The 16931-nt window shown below is 41.7% G+C and overlaps 1 protein-coding gene across 2 annotated transcripts in view; it reads left to right on the top strand.

Moving 5' to 3' along the window:
- The window catches only part of LOC143400901 (serpin B9-like), a 50094-nt gene extending 33408 nt beyond the window's left edge, over positions 1-16686 (top strand). The window contains exons 1-7 of one of the 2 annotated variants that reach the window (XM_076857866.1): positions 7220-7363; positions 8960-9137; positions 11100-11237; positions 11817-11934; positions 13308-13450; positions 14462-14617; positions 15315-16686. In XM_076857866.1, the coding sequence (XP_076713981.1) occupies positions 8970-9137; positions 11100-11237; positions 11817-11934; positions 13308-13450; positions 14462-14617; positions 15315-15719 (1128 nt within the window). In that variant the 5' untranslated portion in view covers positions 7220-7363; positions 8960-8969 and the 3' untranslated portion in view covers positions 15720-16686. Of the gene's footprint in view, positions 1-7219; positions 7364-8959; positions 9138-11099; positions 11238-11816; positions 11935-13307; positions 13451-14461; positions 14618-15314 lie in introns of those variants that run through there. The other variant, XM_076857867.1, reaches the window with a different exon arrangement.
- The last annotated feature ends 245 nt before the right edge of the window (positions 16687-16931 follow it).

The following is a 16931-nucleotide window of genomic DNA, read 5'->3' as shown; positions in this document are numbered from 1 at the left end:
AACAAAGGTCACCATGTGCTCATACTTCACAAATGACCTGATCTCAAGAGTCACCACATGAGAATCCACTCATAAAACTGCAAGTTACACAAACTCTAAAGTCAGCTACCTTCCTAGTGGGTGAGGCAGGGCCCCTGAGCATAACTGTTTGGAAATAGTAGATAAAATAATTTCCAGCAGACCAGAGCTGACTGACAGCCCACTCCAAAACCCAGACTTGGTCCTTTATACTAATAAAAGCAGTTTTATAGCAGATAAAAAGAGGATGGCGGGGTATGCTGTGGTGTATGAGTCTAAAGGGATGGAAATGGAGTCACTTCTCCAAGGATGGTCGGCACAAAGAGGAGAAATATGGACATTAACCAGGACATTAGAACTCAGCCAAGACCAGCGAGCCAACACTGAGCCTACGTCTACACCAAGTCTGGGGATGACTTGCTACTCCTCATGTCCATGGAGCCTTCACAGAAAAATAGGGACCAAGAACCCAGCTAAAAATTTTGAAACTTCCAGAAGTCGTATGGGAACCAAAGGAGGTGGCAATTGTCCACTACAAAGGTCCAGTGGCAAAAAAATGGAACCGCCAAACTGATGCTGCCACCAAACAGGCTGCCCAGAGGCAACCACCAGAAAAAGCCAAAACCTAGCTAGCACCAGAAATGCCACCAGAGGAAAGGGAAACCAAAGCCAAGACAGGATGGTGGCTCTCACAAGACCACTGAGTTTAGATTTTAGAACAACTAGCTTACAGACTGGTCCAGCAGCACCCAGAGACCTGACCAGGCCAGCACTAGCTCACTGCACTCACTCTCTGTCTGCCAACATTGCAGTGGAAGGCACTGGTGAGACGCTGTGAGGACCTAGTGGAAAAGCACTTCCCTTCCAGGTTCTGGAAGAGAATAATCAGGGTAGGGCCCAACAATCCACGATGACCATCTCTAGCCTCACCCTCAAGCTGTCCCTGTGCAATGGCCATTTCAGGAGTCACAATGCTGCAACCTCAATCAACTGTATGACTACGTGGGCAAATTGTTTGTAGAGACCAGCTCCATCTAGCCTGCCCATACCCTGCTGCTGTGGCAGACAGCTTCTGTGGGCCAGCTGCCCTCAGTCAGTGCCTTTTACAGAGGTCAGATTGTTCCCATGGCAGCCTTGTCCTTGTTAAAAGCCTGAAGTCTGCGTAGATGTGTGCACGTAGGTCTCTGGTGACCCCAGACTGTTCATCGTTCACTTGTCATTGGCCTGAGGTTACAGCTGCTTTTTCTCATGCTGTTTCTCTCCTTTCCCTAAAGAACAATTTTATATTAAATCTCCTCTGGTCAAATAACTGATGTGGTTTCATTTTTTAAGTGGTCCCTGCCTGAAGGTCAGCACTGGTATATCATATGCTCTTAGGAACGACTGTGGCAGAAACTTGAACCACTAGGGTATTAGTACTCCTTATCCATGGTTTTTATTTATGTGGTTTCAGTTGCCTGCAGTCAACCAGTTTTGACTGTGATGCCATTTTGTAGAAGCTAAGTTTCTATTTCAACTAAAAACGATAAGGACATTTTGATGCCAATTTGATTTCAGTACAGCTATACTAAGGTGTATATTCAATTGACCCAAATCTCTTCTCTCTTCATACCACTCTGTCTATTTAAATGATTATAGAACCTTCTTAGATAGTGCTTGGTGAGTCCATAGAATTGGTGCATCATTTATTTAAGATCTACTGCTGTCCTTTTTATTCTCTGCCACATTTAAATTAATACTCTTCAGCATCAACACAGTCTGAAAGTTGAGTCCTCAGATATAAAGTGGTCATGTAGATAATCGAAAACATGCTAATATGAAAATGTTTACAACGTCCCCTAAATGAGAGCATGCTGTTAGAAATGAAGGGAACTCTCACTGACCTAGGAATATAGTGGGGACCTCAATTTGAAAGCATCATATTAGTTACTTAATTGGATTTTGGATCTGAAGGAAATTGTGAGAGAAACAAGTGTTTCTCACATGATACCATCAGGCATCTGCCATTGCTATTCTGTCCATTAACTAAGGGAATATCTGGAGGTATCAAATGACAAGGTTTGGGAAGCTAAAAAGGGGGATCTGTTTGTTTTCTAAATATGTCCATTACTTTGGGGGTTCCTTGACTGGGTGGTCTACAGATAGAAAAGTTACATAGGAAATGTGATCCTCATATTCTCTTGGACTACAGCATATCAACAGGATGACCATATAACTTGGTCTGTAGCCACAGATAACACTGAACCCTATAGATACCATGTGTTTGCCTTAGGTCAAGGATTTCCATCTCCCCACTTAAATGAAGGACTGTAGAGGTTCTCTTTGGTGTGTTCAACTTGTCAGCATTATTACTCTTGTACTTTGAGGACATTATGAAGTAAACTAAGGGTTATTTGAACCTTAGTTTTACAACCCAAGGATTGATTGCCATGCTGTCATGTTAAGTATGGCCACTAAGTGATTAATTGGCAGGTAGACCATATAGTGTGGATATCCTGGACAAACGGATGATTCACATTCCAGGCAGGATCTGTGATACTATTTTGTAGAAGCTAAGAACAAGCCATTCAGCCTGGCTCTCTTGGAGAAAATGAAAATTCCATTCCTTAAAAGGTTCTCAACTAACAACCTCCTCTTCCTCTTTCCCCTACTCCTGTTTTTCCATTGCCTTCTCCAGGGTTGGGGGAGAGGAAACCCAGGGCCTCACATAGGCTAAGCTTGTGTCTACTACTGAACTGTGCCCCTACTCTGGCCCCTGATTTTTATCAGTACATCTCATCATAATTATACTCTTCTTTCCTCACCAAATATGTGGAACACTTTGGGAGATTTGTGTAATATTATTGCACAGGGCTTGAAAGATAAAATTCTGTTCTGGCAGGGAGGACACAGGGACCTTGGACTTGTTTCTTCCACAAAGTCTCCATGGGATCCCGATCAGATCCCAAAGACTCCTTCACCATCCCTCTCCCCTGGAAGACACAAGAAGCACAGTCAACAATCCACTTAGCACTTTCAAGCTTCTGCAGTTTGTAATGTTCTCCTGGGATTAATTAACAGGTGGATGTGTTTTTACCTTGAAACCCTGATGGAAATCTGATGGAAGGGTACAGGCATGAACATAGGGAGTGGCCATTGCTGAAGAACATGGCCAGTCATTGAGTGTAAAAGTTGAGACCTAGTGGGAAGCCACATATGCTGCTGCATGACTAGTCCTACTTGTCCTTTTTCAGGCATGGGGTTTCTTTATCTCACTACAAGTAGTAAAGGGATTTCATCACATCCTGGGGACTCAGATGCTATCTGGCTCCACTCCTCCCCTGGGCCAGCAGAAGTCTGAGGTAGAGATGCTGGAAGCCCAGCCTGAGGGTTTCCTTAGATCTGCAAAATCTGGAGCTGAGGGAATTGGAAAACTATGTCCAAGTTTGACTGGGGGATGAGCAACAGTGAATCATACAGACTCTCTTCTGGACCAAGCAGGCAGGCTCTGCTGAATGTCTTTCTCAACTAGGTCTCAACTATGGCTTATGAAAACTCCACACATGATTTTCTTTATTGCTCTCTTCACATTAAAAGACTCAAACAAACACTCATATGGTTTCCAATAGTTCAAGGCCATATCTGCAGATGAACCTAGCCCTTCCCCTTAAAGTACCTGCCTCAGAAAACCCAAGGCTGCTCAAAGAATTCACCGTTTGTTACAGCTAACATTTCATGAAAGGGCCTGCCCTCACTTTCCCAAAGCATTTACTATAAAGGGTTTACCATGGTGAGTCTTCCCTCTGTCCCTTGACCTATACAAATGTGCATCTCCTACAACCCAGGAGTGCATTTCTCAAGGACCTAAAAACCATTCCTTTGGAAAGCAATCATCAGGAAGAACAGGGCCTCCACCTTAGTCTCTGTGGGAGGACAGAACCTGAATGTGGACCATTAACTTTGTAATTTTAAATTTTTGTTCTTCAGCAATTTCCCCACCCTCCCTCTTACTAGTTCAATTCTCCATTTAAAATATCCAGTCCTTTCTGCACAAAGTTGAACTTGGTTCTTGTTGGAACCTCTTCACTACTGCCATTGTATAATATTGATTAAAACCTTGACTGGTTTTATTTATCTTTGACATAGATATGCCCAAGTCTTGGTTGAAGAGCTGTGAATGACATAGGAGAAGGTGGGACTTCACTGGAGACTGTGTTCTCACTGGTGGCTGAGGTCTCTGCATCCTGCCTGCCTTGACTCCATTTCATCTTTCCTCTTTGTCACCATTGCCCATGACAGCGGTCTTTCATGATATACTTTTCCTAATGCATCCTGGGAATCTTTATAAAACACAGCTGTGATCATTTTTCTCCCCTTTTAGGATCATTTGGTGTTCACCCAGAGACCATAAGAGAGAGGACAAAAAGAAACCCACTTTCTGTGTTGATTACTTTTGTGTGTCAACTTGGTCATCATACCCTGAAAGTCAATCAAACACCAGTCTGGCTATTGCTGTAAAGGATTCTTTAGATGTTTTGAACATATATGTGAGCAGATTGCCTTCCACAGTGTGCATGGACCTCAACTAATCAGCTGAAGTCTGTAAGAGGAAAAGACTGGAATTGCTCAGCCCTAAAAAAAAATAACCTATCAAGCCACAATAAAGGCATCATGGAAATTTGCACACATATTTCTAAGTGAAAAATGCCAATTTGAAAACATACATAGTCTAATGTCTCTGGGAAAAGTAAAACCACGGACATGGTAGAAAGATCAGTGTTTTCCAGGGGTTTGGTGCTTGCTGGGTCCTCTTTATTCTCAGAATTTTTATCTGGATGCCACATTAGTGCCAGTTTCTGATATGTCTTTTGGATCTCATTGAGTGAGTCATGTCTCTGCACACCTGGAACTTCTAAGCAATACATTGTTTTAACAAATTGTTGGCACATGTTTGAGGTCTCTGATGCAGGCAGCAGGAAGACAAGAGGGAGCAGTGGACCTCCTAGCTCTCCTCATGGCTCCTCCCACTTTCCTCTCATTAAATCTACAATGGACAGAGAGAAGAGGGATTTGACCTGGGATAGGAAGAGAGTCAGTAGAGACATGTTTCTGTAGCCTCTTGGTTGGTTAAGTCGATAAGCAGAATAAAATTTTGTCTCAATGGCTGATCTTAAAATATTTAAAAAATATGTTGCAGTTATTTTTTTCTTTGTTGTGTTAGATCGAAACTATCAGTTAAAGTCTTTTCTATCCTTCATCCTGCTGGTAACTGAATTTACAATGTCTCAGATTCCTTCTCTTTTCAATATTATGGTATGCATATTTATCTTTTAACAAGCATTATTTATCTGTTCATCTTCATGTTTATTCATTTTCTTATTTTTGTATATAGAGATTAAAGCCAGGGACACCTAACCACTGAACCTCATCCCCAGATACTTTTTATTTTTGATTGAGACAGGGTCTTGCTAATTTGCTGAGGCTGGGTTTGAACTCTAGATCCTCCTACCTCTGCCTCCCTAGCTGATGGGATTACAAGCATGTGCCAATGAATAAAGTTGTTATTAAAAAAATGGTATGGCACATAGGGCACAAAGTTTATGGAAGCCCTCATTCTTGGGATAATGCAAACGGAGGATTGGCACCTAAGAAAATGGCTTGTTAAATATTTTGCCTCACCATAATTCAGGCACTCAGGAGAGAAAACTAATTTTCATTCATTTGAAAACAGACAGGTATCTACTGATGGACAAACTTCTAGGAAATTCTTCCTGCTTCAGAGGAACAGACATTTGGTCTGTTCTCTTTCTTGGGCAACATGTCAACATGAAGTATTTCCAATTGCTTGAAGCTGGTACAAAGAAGGATGGGAGAGCGTGTGGACCTTGGATGACATGAACTACTAAACCAGTGTGCTCCAGGTGGTCCCTGCTTCTGAACCTGCTGATGGACACACTTGAAGTCCTGAGCCATTTTGATTCAGTCTCTGTTTCTGTCACATTGCGCGTGAGGAGTAGGACTGCTTATATACCAGTTCCACAGCCTAAGCACCAGAAGTTGAAAAAGAGATCAGCTGCTCAGATTTAGGATACCTGTGTTCTCTATGAGGGTGCTGCACTGGTAATAATTAGTGGTGTAGAAACTGGAAAACAAAGTTTTTATTTTTATTTTTCTGGTGCTGGGGATTAAGCCAGGGTATTGTGCATATGAGGCAAGCACATTACAACTAAGTAATATACAAAGCTCTTGGAAAAACAATTAAAAATTGTTTTTAAATAATTATGAGTTCATAGTAATTATTCAAAAATTTGTTTAATAGTAGCAACTTCATACATGCATATAAAGTATTTAACTAAATCCATCCTACCTGTAACACACTCTTTCCCCCCCTCCCTTGTACTTTCCCTCACCCCTTATCTTCCCTCTTAGTCCATCTTCTAATTTCATGTCATTTTATATTATTCTCTAGATTCCACATATGAAAGAAAACATGAGATACTTGTTTTTCTGAAACTTGTTTTGCTTAACATGATGTTTTACAGTTGCATCCGTTTTCCTGCGAATTACATTTCCTTCCTTTTTATGACTAAATAACACTCTACTGTATATTTATACTTACCACATTTTTTTGGATGAATTTATCTGTTAATGGGCACCTAGGCTGAATCCATAACTTGGCTTTAGTGAACAGTGCTGGGACAAACATGGGTATGCAGCTGTGTCTGTACTATGCTGACTTTGATTCCTTCACGTGTACACAGAGAAGACTGGTATAACTGGATCATGTGGTAGGTAGCACTACCTTTAGTTCCTGAGGAAACTCCTTACCATTTTCCATAGTGATGAGGCTAATTTACATTCCCACCAACAGCATATAAGGGAAAGGGAGACATTTCATCTAGCTCAATCCCTCCTTTGTGTCAGGCAGAAGACTCAGAATACAGACCTATAGGACTTACCTCCCCTAGAATCTCAGCCTGTCATTCTGTCTTTGCTTTCTGGAAGTAAGGAGGCCCAGAGTTGTAGATTTTGTGTCCTTCCCCAGTCCCCGTTGTGTTTTTCCCAGGGGACTTTGCAGCCTGCCTTTGGTTGTCAGTTTAGAGTGCTTTCACTTTCAGAATCCTCTAGAAAACATGCTGTGTGCAACTCCACCCCAGTGTCTCCCTTGGTCAGGTCACACTGGATTTCTTCCCTGGGGCAGTGAATGCTGATTGGAAGATAGGCCTGATAAAGGTCTCTGGGAGTGCAGAGGCCCCAGAGTGGACCTGAGAGAGGCACAGCTGTAGATCCTGGTCCTGTGATTCAGAAGTCAGCACAAGGCTAGCAGCACTGAGACCTGAGGGAGAGACTCTGTGGAAGGTGGCAGGTGAGGACTTCTCTGTGCAGGGGATGAAGTGACAGTGGACCAAGGCAGGCAAGTTTTAGAAACCCCAGGCCACCACTGGGAGAAGGGATGCCAGAGACTGAGATGAGAAAAGACAAATCAATGTAATTGCTGTGTTTAGAGAAACAGCTACTTGGGAAATCATGGAGGTCAATGGTGCAGCAGGACCCTGCTTAGGGCAAGTCCCAGAGAAGGGCAACAGGGTTCCAAGAAGTCAAAGATGCTGCACAGCCTCCTGGCTTTTCTGCTTGCCTCTTGCCTGCCCCTCTCTGGCCCTGGCCCTCACCTGGTGGGTGTTCATGCTCCAACACAGCTCCCACCTACTGGCCTTATTTTCTCATGTCTCCTCTGTCCTCAGGGAGTCACAGAGTAACTTCTGATTTACCTTTCACTGTGCTTTGAAAATCTCCAGTATCCAGTTCAAAACCAGTTCACCATTTATTTATCTGAGATTGCCCCTTAATTGATGGAGCTCTTGCTGTTTCCTAAGCATACTTGCAGGTGCTTAGAATCAGGATTTCAGGTACCTTTCCTGCAGACAGAGGCCAGTCTTGTGGGTCCAACAATAAATGAGAAAAGGAATTACAATTAGCAGTGATGAGTCAGGGTGGGTAGGAGGGAGCTCTAGACTAGGACATCAGAGGCCTCCTGGTGCTGAGCCTAGAAGAGAGCAATGAGTGATTGGAGCCTGGTGACAGGGATTGAGTAGGGAGCCTTTTAAGTTGAATATCAGTGTTTGCCAAAGCTCAGAGGTGATTGGGGGGATCAGGGTGGGTAGAAGCGGAGACTGTGACAGAGGAGGACTGCAGCAAGGGATGGGGCCAGGCAGGTGGGATGCCATTTACAAAACACATTTTGAGCTTATCCCTAGGGCCACTGGAGATATAAGGGAGACCTCATAGAATCCAGGTAGCACTTCCCTTTCAGTATTCTGTGTGTCTATCTATCTGGGGTCCTAATGGGCAGAGCCCATTTTCTGAGGCTCCCCAGCCCACTTGATTTGCATTTTAGTGAGCAGGGGCTGATGGTACTGGGGATCTCTGGGTCAGGGAGGTCAGAGGCTCTGGAGAGGAGCCAGGTGGTTCAGACTAGGCACAGGATCACAGGGGCTGGAGAAGTTGAGTGGGGAAGAATGCTTTGGGAGGGGGCTGAAGGCTTGCTTGGACATAGGTTTGGGGGATCTTTGAGAAATGGGAAGTTGTCAGGGAGTTTTCCCAAGGTCTAGGGCCAGCCACTGGTGAGAGAGGGTCTCACTGCATAGAGCTGCCCATTGGTGTTTATACGCCACTGTCTCTGGCTTCAAGTAGCACCTCCTTTCTCTGGCTTTGACTATTCACTCTTCTTGCTTTGACCTGTCCACTTCTGTTCTCCTCTGCATGCTTTACTGCTCTTCCTTTTCTTGCCAGTTTGATGTTCTACAGACACCAGCCCCTTCCTCACATGTCTAATCTACTCCCATGGCTTTCACCGGTACTCAGAAATTTTCTGAATTTACAAGAAAAATTAAAGCCAAGAAGAGAGCACACACAGTGTCCTCAGCCCCATTTCATTGTGTTTCTCTATCTTCTTTGCCCTCAGACCCTGCATCATGGATTCTCTTCCAAAAGCAAATGGCACCTTTGCCATCCAGGTTTTGAAGACGCTGTGTCAAGACCAACCTTCACAAAATGTGTTTTTTTCTCCCCTGAGCATCTCCTCTGCCTTGGCCATGGTGCTCCTGGGAGCAAAGGGGAACACCAAAGACCAGATGGCTCAGGTAAGCTTTCCTGTCAACGAGAAGGAGGGACTGGTCTGCAAGGCTTGTCTCCTATCCCCTCCTTGAGTTTTTTTAGAACTTTTGAAGAAGGAGGGGTGAGCCTGGACCATTTCAGGGAGAGGGTACAGGAGAAAGGGAGGGAGGGAGCTGAGGAGTTTCCTCCAGTGAGATGTTGTGGAGGTTTGCTTGCAGGGGTCACTGTGTAATCTCTCTTTCATTTATAACTTTTCTTAAGTTCATCAAGAAGTTCCTTAAAATTGTGGCCTTGGAACAATTGTTCACTTATGGGAATCAGTTCTTTGCTCCTCCCCCAGATGAGGGATGTTTGGGCAGTGGTGGTAAACTGCTCCTACAGTACTGCAAGTCTCAGGCCTGGGCATGAGCCACAGAGGAAAAACAACTTGCTACTCAAAATGGTGTTTCACAGAGGAAATGCCTCAAAGAAGTTCTAATGCTTGTTGTGAAAAGAGACTTAACAGATATGATCTACTCAGCATGTGTCCACTGTGACTCATGTTTATGCCTAAGAAAACATCTGTAGAGTGAATAGACTAACAAAAATATGATTATGTTAATACAGAAATATTCACAAAAGATTGCCGTTACATTATGCCTGTTGCTCCTGCCTGTTACTATTGTTGTTTAGGATCTGCCTCCAAGGTTGGAAAGACTGAAATTACATAAACCTTCAATACCAATTTCCAAAATGATTCAAATTGGTTACTTGTAGAATTGTCATTCTGACAATTTCTTTCATGGTAAAAATTAATTTACTAAAAGGTTTTTATTTTTGGTTTTAAATTATTCAGGAAACTTCAGTTTGTGTGGGATATGTTTATATATTTTCTGTTGAATTTAATTGTCAAACCAAGTCGCATTGACCTCTTAGCTGAATGCCTTATATAGTCCATTAGAGGGCAGTCCAGCTGATACAACAGGTTTGGCAATTTAGTTGAATCTCTTTGCTAGGCGACAGGACTTTTCTTCATATTTTCTGGCTAATATCTAACAAAGAAAGCATATATGTTGACCACTGGAAGATTGAGAAAATAAATGTCATTTAAATTTAATTATATTGGGAAATGGAAGTAATTTTACAAATTCTAGAAAAAATAGTTTTATAGCTTTTTTCAATACTAACGTTTAAGATTGCATCCCAAAGTTGTGCTGCTCTGTTATTTATTTATACAATGTCAAAAGCTAGTGCTGAGTAAATCTAAAGAAAAAAATAGACAGCATGTTAGTTATTTGATTGTTACATAGGAGAGTTATTTCTTAAGAAATTGTTTTTAATAATTAGTAGGTTAATTTCCATGTTGTTGGTAGTTTATTTGTAGTGTTGTTGATTTTTAGTTTCCTACATTGAAGTCAGTAAATATAAACTGTGATTTCTGTATTTCAGAGTCAAATGAAACTCTTCTTGTGATGTAATATGACACCTTTACTGAAATATAAAGTATCATATATTATACATGTATTGTCTCTTTCTAGGATACTGTTTAAAAACTAATTTATTCTTATTAATGATATTACTCATTGTATACTTTTACTTCCTTTTAAATATTATCATGATGATTGCATTCCTGTCCAATTTTTTTTGATTTTTAGTTTTTTGAACTGCATCTTTTTTTTGTAAATAAATAAATGCAAGTTATTTCAGTATTTTGAACTACATCATTTTGTACATAAATAAAGGCAAGTTATTCTCTATTTCTGACAAATTTATGGTTTCTGTGGGATACAGGACTTAAGAATAGTCCCATTTCTGATCCTCTCATGCCCCTTTCATTTTGTTCTATTGCTCATCTATAAACTATGCAGAGAGCTCTGTGCAGGTGAAATACTGCATGAATTTATCCTCTCAAAGGATAAATTCATGCAGTATTTGAGAAGAATATTGCTTGCAAATTCTTGTGGAGAACAAGATCAAAACTGAGAGTGTTTTCTTGCTTTCCTTCACAGGCAATGTCTTTAAACACAGAGGAAGACATCCATAAGGGCTTCCAGATGCTTCTCACCCAAGTGAACAAGCCTGGCTCAAAGTACTTGCTTACAACAGCCAACAGGCTCTTTGGAGAGAAGACTTGTGATTTCCTCTCAGTAAGTTGAGTCAGCAGAACAATAAAAGTTGTATTTAAAATACCTGGTGATATACAACCCAGAAGAGAGACCCTAGAGACCAGGCAGGATGGCACACTTGGGAGGCTGAGGCAGAAGGATGGAGAGGTAGTGGCCAGCTTGGGCAACCTAGTGACACCCTTGTCTTGAAAACAAAATGGAAAACTGCCTTGGGACATAGCTCATTGGTACAGCATTTGCCTAGCATGCTCAAGGTCCTGAGTTCAATCCCCAGTACTGCAAAAACTCACAAAAAAAAGAACAATATTCTAGAGAACTTGAGAAACTCACAGTAAACTATTTTTTATAAAGACCCCATATCTACCATCATAATTTGTATTATTTCAACTTTAGCGATATCTTAAATTTCATTTATTTTCTCTGGTTTTTCCAAGCTCAGAAAATTTCTCCTTACAAACGAAAATGTTTCACAATCAAGTAGCTTAATATTTGATCATGTTTTTAATTTTAAGAATAGCCTAAAGCTATCATTCAGAATGCTTTGAAGCTCACTGTCATTTTATTGAGCAACCTGACCATTTGAAATATTTCTCTCCAAAGACATTTAAGGAGTCCTGTCTTCAGTTCTACCATGCGGAGCTGGAGCTGCTGCCCTTTGCTGAAGCTACAGAGAAGTCCAGGGAGCATATAAATACTTGGGTCTCAAAAGAGACGGAAGGTCAGAATTATAAGTTATTTCCCTCTCCTCCCACCCCACCTCTGTTCTCCTCTCCTCTCTCCTTTACCTCTCCTCCTCACTGCTAATGTCACTGGTGTTGCAGAGCCATCAGAGCAAGGTTGCCTGGCTGAGCCTCTTGGTGCCTGTGAAACTAGTGGCTCACAGAAGATCTGATCAGTGCTCAGGTTTTCAAAACTAGAGAATTAATGCTGTCTGTTTTCCCAGGGCCAGAGTGGCTGATGCTAGTGTCAATAGAAACTTGTAGGTCAGATTTCCCATGTAATACTTTACATGTCAATGGCCTGTGATGTCATCTATGGGAACAGATCAATGGCCAGATCTTCCCAAGCCATGCCCTTGGCCCTCCTCTTCCTGGGGTCAGTTTGGACTTCACTTCTTCCACTTTTACATGTTAAGATGACTTCTCCTACTTCTTCTTTCCTATGTCTCACTTAAGTCCCCTTCATCAGATTTGAGAAGCCTAGACTTGATTAGTCAACTACAGAACCTCTCTCAGGGCTGATCCATTTCACAGATTGAAAACACGCTGCTTGTGAGGTTAAAACATACTCATTTCTGTTTTAGAGTGTGACAAGTTCTAACCTTGATCCTCTAGATCAAAATGGTTTGATGTTTGAATCATCCAGGTACTTATACACCACTAGGAATGTCCCTATTTCTGCTAACAAATGAGACAGTAAAAACTAGAGGTAGTACTTTCCACTATTTCTTCTTGGAATCTTTTCTTCTTGTGCCCTCTAGAGGCAGCAAATTAGCAGGGATGCTCTTAGTTCCTTGGAACCATATCACTTGATATACAGGGAAAGAAGGACATACCTTCACCTACCCAAATTATTACCTGTTCCAGGGATTCCAGGAGTCAGGAGGAAGTGCAATCATAATATCTCTTCTGTAGTTTCTAGAAACTCCTCCCATGTCCCTGCTCTGGAGCTATTACAATTCTGTGTGCCTCAGGAATGTGGCAGGTAGCTGTACAGTGTTAGAACTGGGCCTGACCACAGGGCCTTAGACTTGACACTCCTCTTACCCACAGCAGGTAATGTCAGCTCCTATCCAGCCCCTCTCTGCTTTGCTGCTTGTCTTTTTCTCCAACCTGGTGTCAAGTTTCTGCTTTGTCCCAACCTGCTTTCCTCCAGTGACTTAGAAGTCTTTCACCATTATCAACTTGGTGGCTCTTCCAGTGTCTGTCATCATGAATACCACTCACAGCTGGGATATTTTACTTTTATACCTATCATCCAAACTCAGCACATTTGAAACCAGAATGTTTGGATCTCCAAGATGTCGTTGTCATGTTTATTCACCATGGATTCAAAAAAAGTAACTGACGGTGTTTGTGCTTTTCTTGAAAGGTAAAATTTCAGAGTTGCTACCAATGGGCTCGATTGATGAGCAGGTCAGGCTGATTCTTGTCAATGCCATCTACTTCCAAGGAACGTGGGACAAGCCATTTAACAAATCAAGCACAAAAGAAATGCCTTTCAAAGTAAACCAGGTAGGGAGAGACTTCAAAAATTATGCTAGTCTGATGAAGAAATTGAATAGAAAATTTAACTTTGTAAAGGCATAAATGGTTAATGATAATTTCAAACTTATTATCTCTCTTAATGAATTTTAATCTCATTGGAAAAATGATTTGAATAAATAATACTTGGTATCTATTATGGTTTCTAGCCTATTAGCACTCTTAACTGCCTCTGATGAAGTATCCTACATGTATTGGTTTAACCTTATCCTGTACACAAATATCTTCCTATAGACAACAATTGCTTAGATAAAGAGCAAAAAAGAGGTGATATATGTATGCATGTAAAATATATATATATCAGCCATGAGACAGAGTACAAAGAGGGAATATGAAAACACATGCCATGAATCAGGATTTTTGTTTTGTTTTTACAGTTTTGTGCAATGAGGGATCAACCTCAGAGCTTGTGCATGTTAAGCAAGTGGTGTACCATGAAGCTACGCCCCAGATTTTCCATCTATTATTCATTAAATTAAAATAATCTTGCATTTAGTTACTGGAGTTGTGGGTTTGTGGTACAGTACTTGCCTATCATGTACAAGGCTCTGGGTTTGATCCTCGGCACCACATAAAAATAAATAAAATAAAATAACTAGTTATTGTGTCCAACTACCACTAAAATATATTTCAAAAAATAATTTCACACTTGAATTGTTGTTATGCATAATTTATCATTATGAGTTCAGCATCTGTAGCTTCTTATTATTAAAAATGACTGTAAGGGCCCTGGTTAACTGTGAGCTATAAGTTTATGTAAAACAGATATTAGAATACTTTGCTTAATTCTGTAAACCCTAAAGATGTTATGTAATGCAATAAGGAAGCTTGTATGCATTAAGCTCCTCCCCTTATTTATAAGGCATATTTTAGATAATTATTTATTAATTTCTAGCAGTGCTAGACCCCAGCAGAGTTGAGAGTTTTCTTTCTCCTTTCATACTGTTTTAAATGCTATGCTCATGTGGTCATTCCTCTCAGGAGGAGGAAAGGCCAGTGCAGATGATGAAGAAAAAAGCCTATTTTAACTACGTCTACATCCGTGAGGCCCAGACACAGGTGTTGGAGCTGCCTTATGCTGGCAAGACGCTGAGCATGATCATCCTGCTCCCAGATAAGGACGTGGACCTCAGTGTGGTGAGTCAGGAGGGACTGCACTCCTTTGAACTCACAATTTCTGTGGGAAGAAGAGGGTACACCCTGTGCCTTTCTTTCACAGTATCTCCAACCCAAGAGCCCAAATGGCCCAGCCCTGTCCTCCTTGCTTCCTTGTGATATGATCCCTATTGCAAGAGAATCAACCATCCTCTCAATGGTGGCAGTGCACTGTGATGACCTAAAGGGTCTTTGTGAGCAGAGCAGCTCCCATGGGCTTTCCCTCTCTGCAGGTCCCTAACTGTGATGATGAGTTTCCACAAACAGTGCCTCATTCCACTTTACACAGATGTCCCTCTCCTGGAGAGGCTCACACTGAGAGCCCTTCCTTTCCCCAGTCTCTTTGGCTTGCCAGCAATGGGTTATCATGTGAAAACTAAGCCTCCTTGAAAGCAACAAATACCACTAGAAAAGCACCATTGACTAGGCATAGATGCTTTTCACAAACAAACATGGCTTGCTAGTGGATGAATAAGGAGGGACAGCCACAGTCTTCCTGCAGGGAAATCATATATGGGATAGCACGTGGGGTGGTGGACAAGTCAGATCTCTCACAAGATTCTGGGCTGTTGAAGGCACTGCTATGTGAACAGTCAACAAGGAATGTTCATGGAAATGTCTGTGTGTCTGTCGATACCCACCATAGTCTGAATATGAACCTGTGATTCTGGTCTTTCAGGTGGAAAATAACCTTACTTTTGAGAAATTCATAGCCTGGACCAAGACAGCCTCTTTGCATAATACTGAAGTGGAAGTTTTTCTTCCGAGATTTAAACTGCAGGGGGATTGTGACATGGAGTCTGTGCTTCAGCGTTTGGGAATGGTCGATGCCTTCCAACAGGGCCAGGCTGACTTCTCTGCAATGTCAACTGAGACAGGCCTGTGTCTGTCCAAGGTTGTGCACAAGAGTGTCGTGGAGGTGAATGAAGAAGGCACTGAGGCTGCGGCAGCCACAGCCGTAAACATAGTGCTATTCTGCTCATCATTTTTACCAACGTTCTGTGCTGACCACCCCTTCCTTTTCTTCATCAGGCATAATGAATCCAACACGGTTCTGTTCTGTGGTAGGTTCTCATCTCCCTAAGGGTCATACTTCCTCTCCATGGAGATTTTCCCTTTTTCCATGTCCCCAAATTTTCACTACAGTTCATAAGGATGGGCCTTTAGGTGAACACCAAGTAGAAAAATGAGGTCAGGGTCCTAAGCCTTCTGAACAACTTGCCAGTATGATCTCATCATGCACCACACTCAGCTGTCCCCATACTGCCCACTCATTTGTACCACAGAACCAGGGTCATGGCCAATAGGCTGTCCTGATTCCCTGTTGTATTATGCGTGGAGTACAGATTGCATAGGAGAGCTTGCAAACTTTCCCCAGATGGCCTCAGACACATTTCTATCTCATTCTCCATGCAATTCCTTCTACGTATACTTGCTTTCCTGGTACTTCAAGGAAGGTGTGTCTCAGTGATAGAGCACTTGCCTAGCAAGTTAGGGCTATACTCTCATCACCACACATAAATTAAAATAAATAAAATAAATATATTGTGTCCATCTACAACCAAAAAAACAAACAAAAAAAAACTTTAATGAACATTTTGTCTATCTTTGGCATTCACCAATCACCATTGCAGAGTTATGGTCCTTTGACACCTGCTCTTTAATATGTGTTCCCAATTTACACAGTGTCTATGACCACCAGATTGGACAGTTGAATAGCTTTGAACTACCACGTACCTCCATTGCAGCTAGAACACCTTGCCTGGTGGTATTGCATTTCTCTACCTCCAACCCAAACAATTCCATGCCATTAGTCCTTAAAGTTCCATTAATGTCATCTTCTTCAAGACGTTTTCCCATTCTCCATAATCAGATGTACATCTTTGAACTTTCACAGTAACTGCCCATGATACTTGCATTGCTTACTTATCAATCATTTTTGTTCTTAGTGTTTGGACTAGGCCTTAAAGTCTCCAAGATATGTGATTATATTTACATGCTATAGTGTGGTAATAAATAATTTGATCTTCTATGACCTCTGTAGTAATTTTTTAGTTGTTGAACATCACCAACTTTGTTGTTCCTTTTAGATATTTTTATCCCAATGACATTCACATTTTCACAGTCCTGAGCCATCTAATACATGGCTCAAAGGTGTTGTGCAACCACAAGTTTTACTGTGTGCCCCAAGGTTTTCATTGCCTCCAAGAAAAACCTGTATCCACTAAGCAGTGTGTGCTCATCCCTTCCTCCCTCCTGCTACTAGCAACCATGATTCTGCTTTTTGTGTCCATGG

This window comes from Callospermophilus lateralis, chromosome 6 (genome assembly GCF_048772815.1).
Source record: "Callospermophilus lateralis isolate mCalLat2 chromosome 6, mCalLat2.hap1, whole genome shotgun sequence".
NCBI lineage: Eukaryota > Metazoa > Chordata > Mammalia > Rodentia > Sciuridae > Callospermophilus > Callospermophilus lateralis.
The sequence above is the reverse complement of the archived record's forward strand: the minus strand, read 5'-3'. Positions and strand labels throughout refer to the sequence as shown.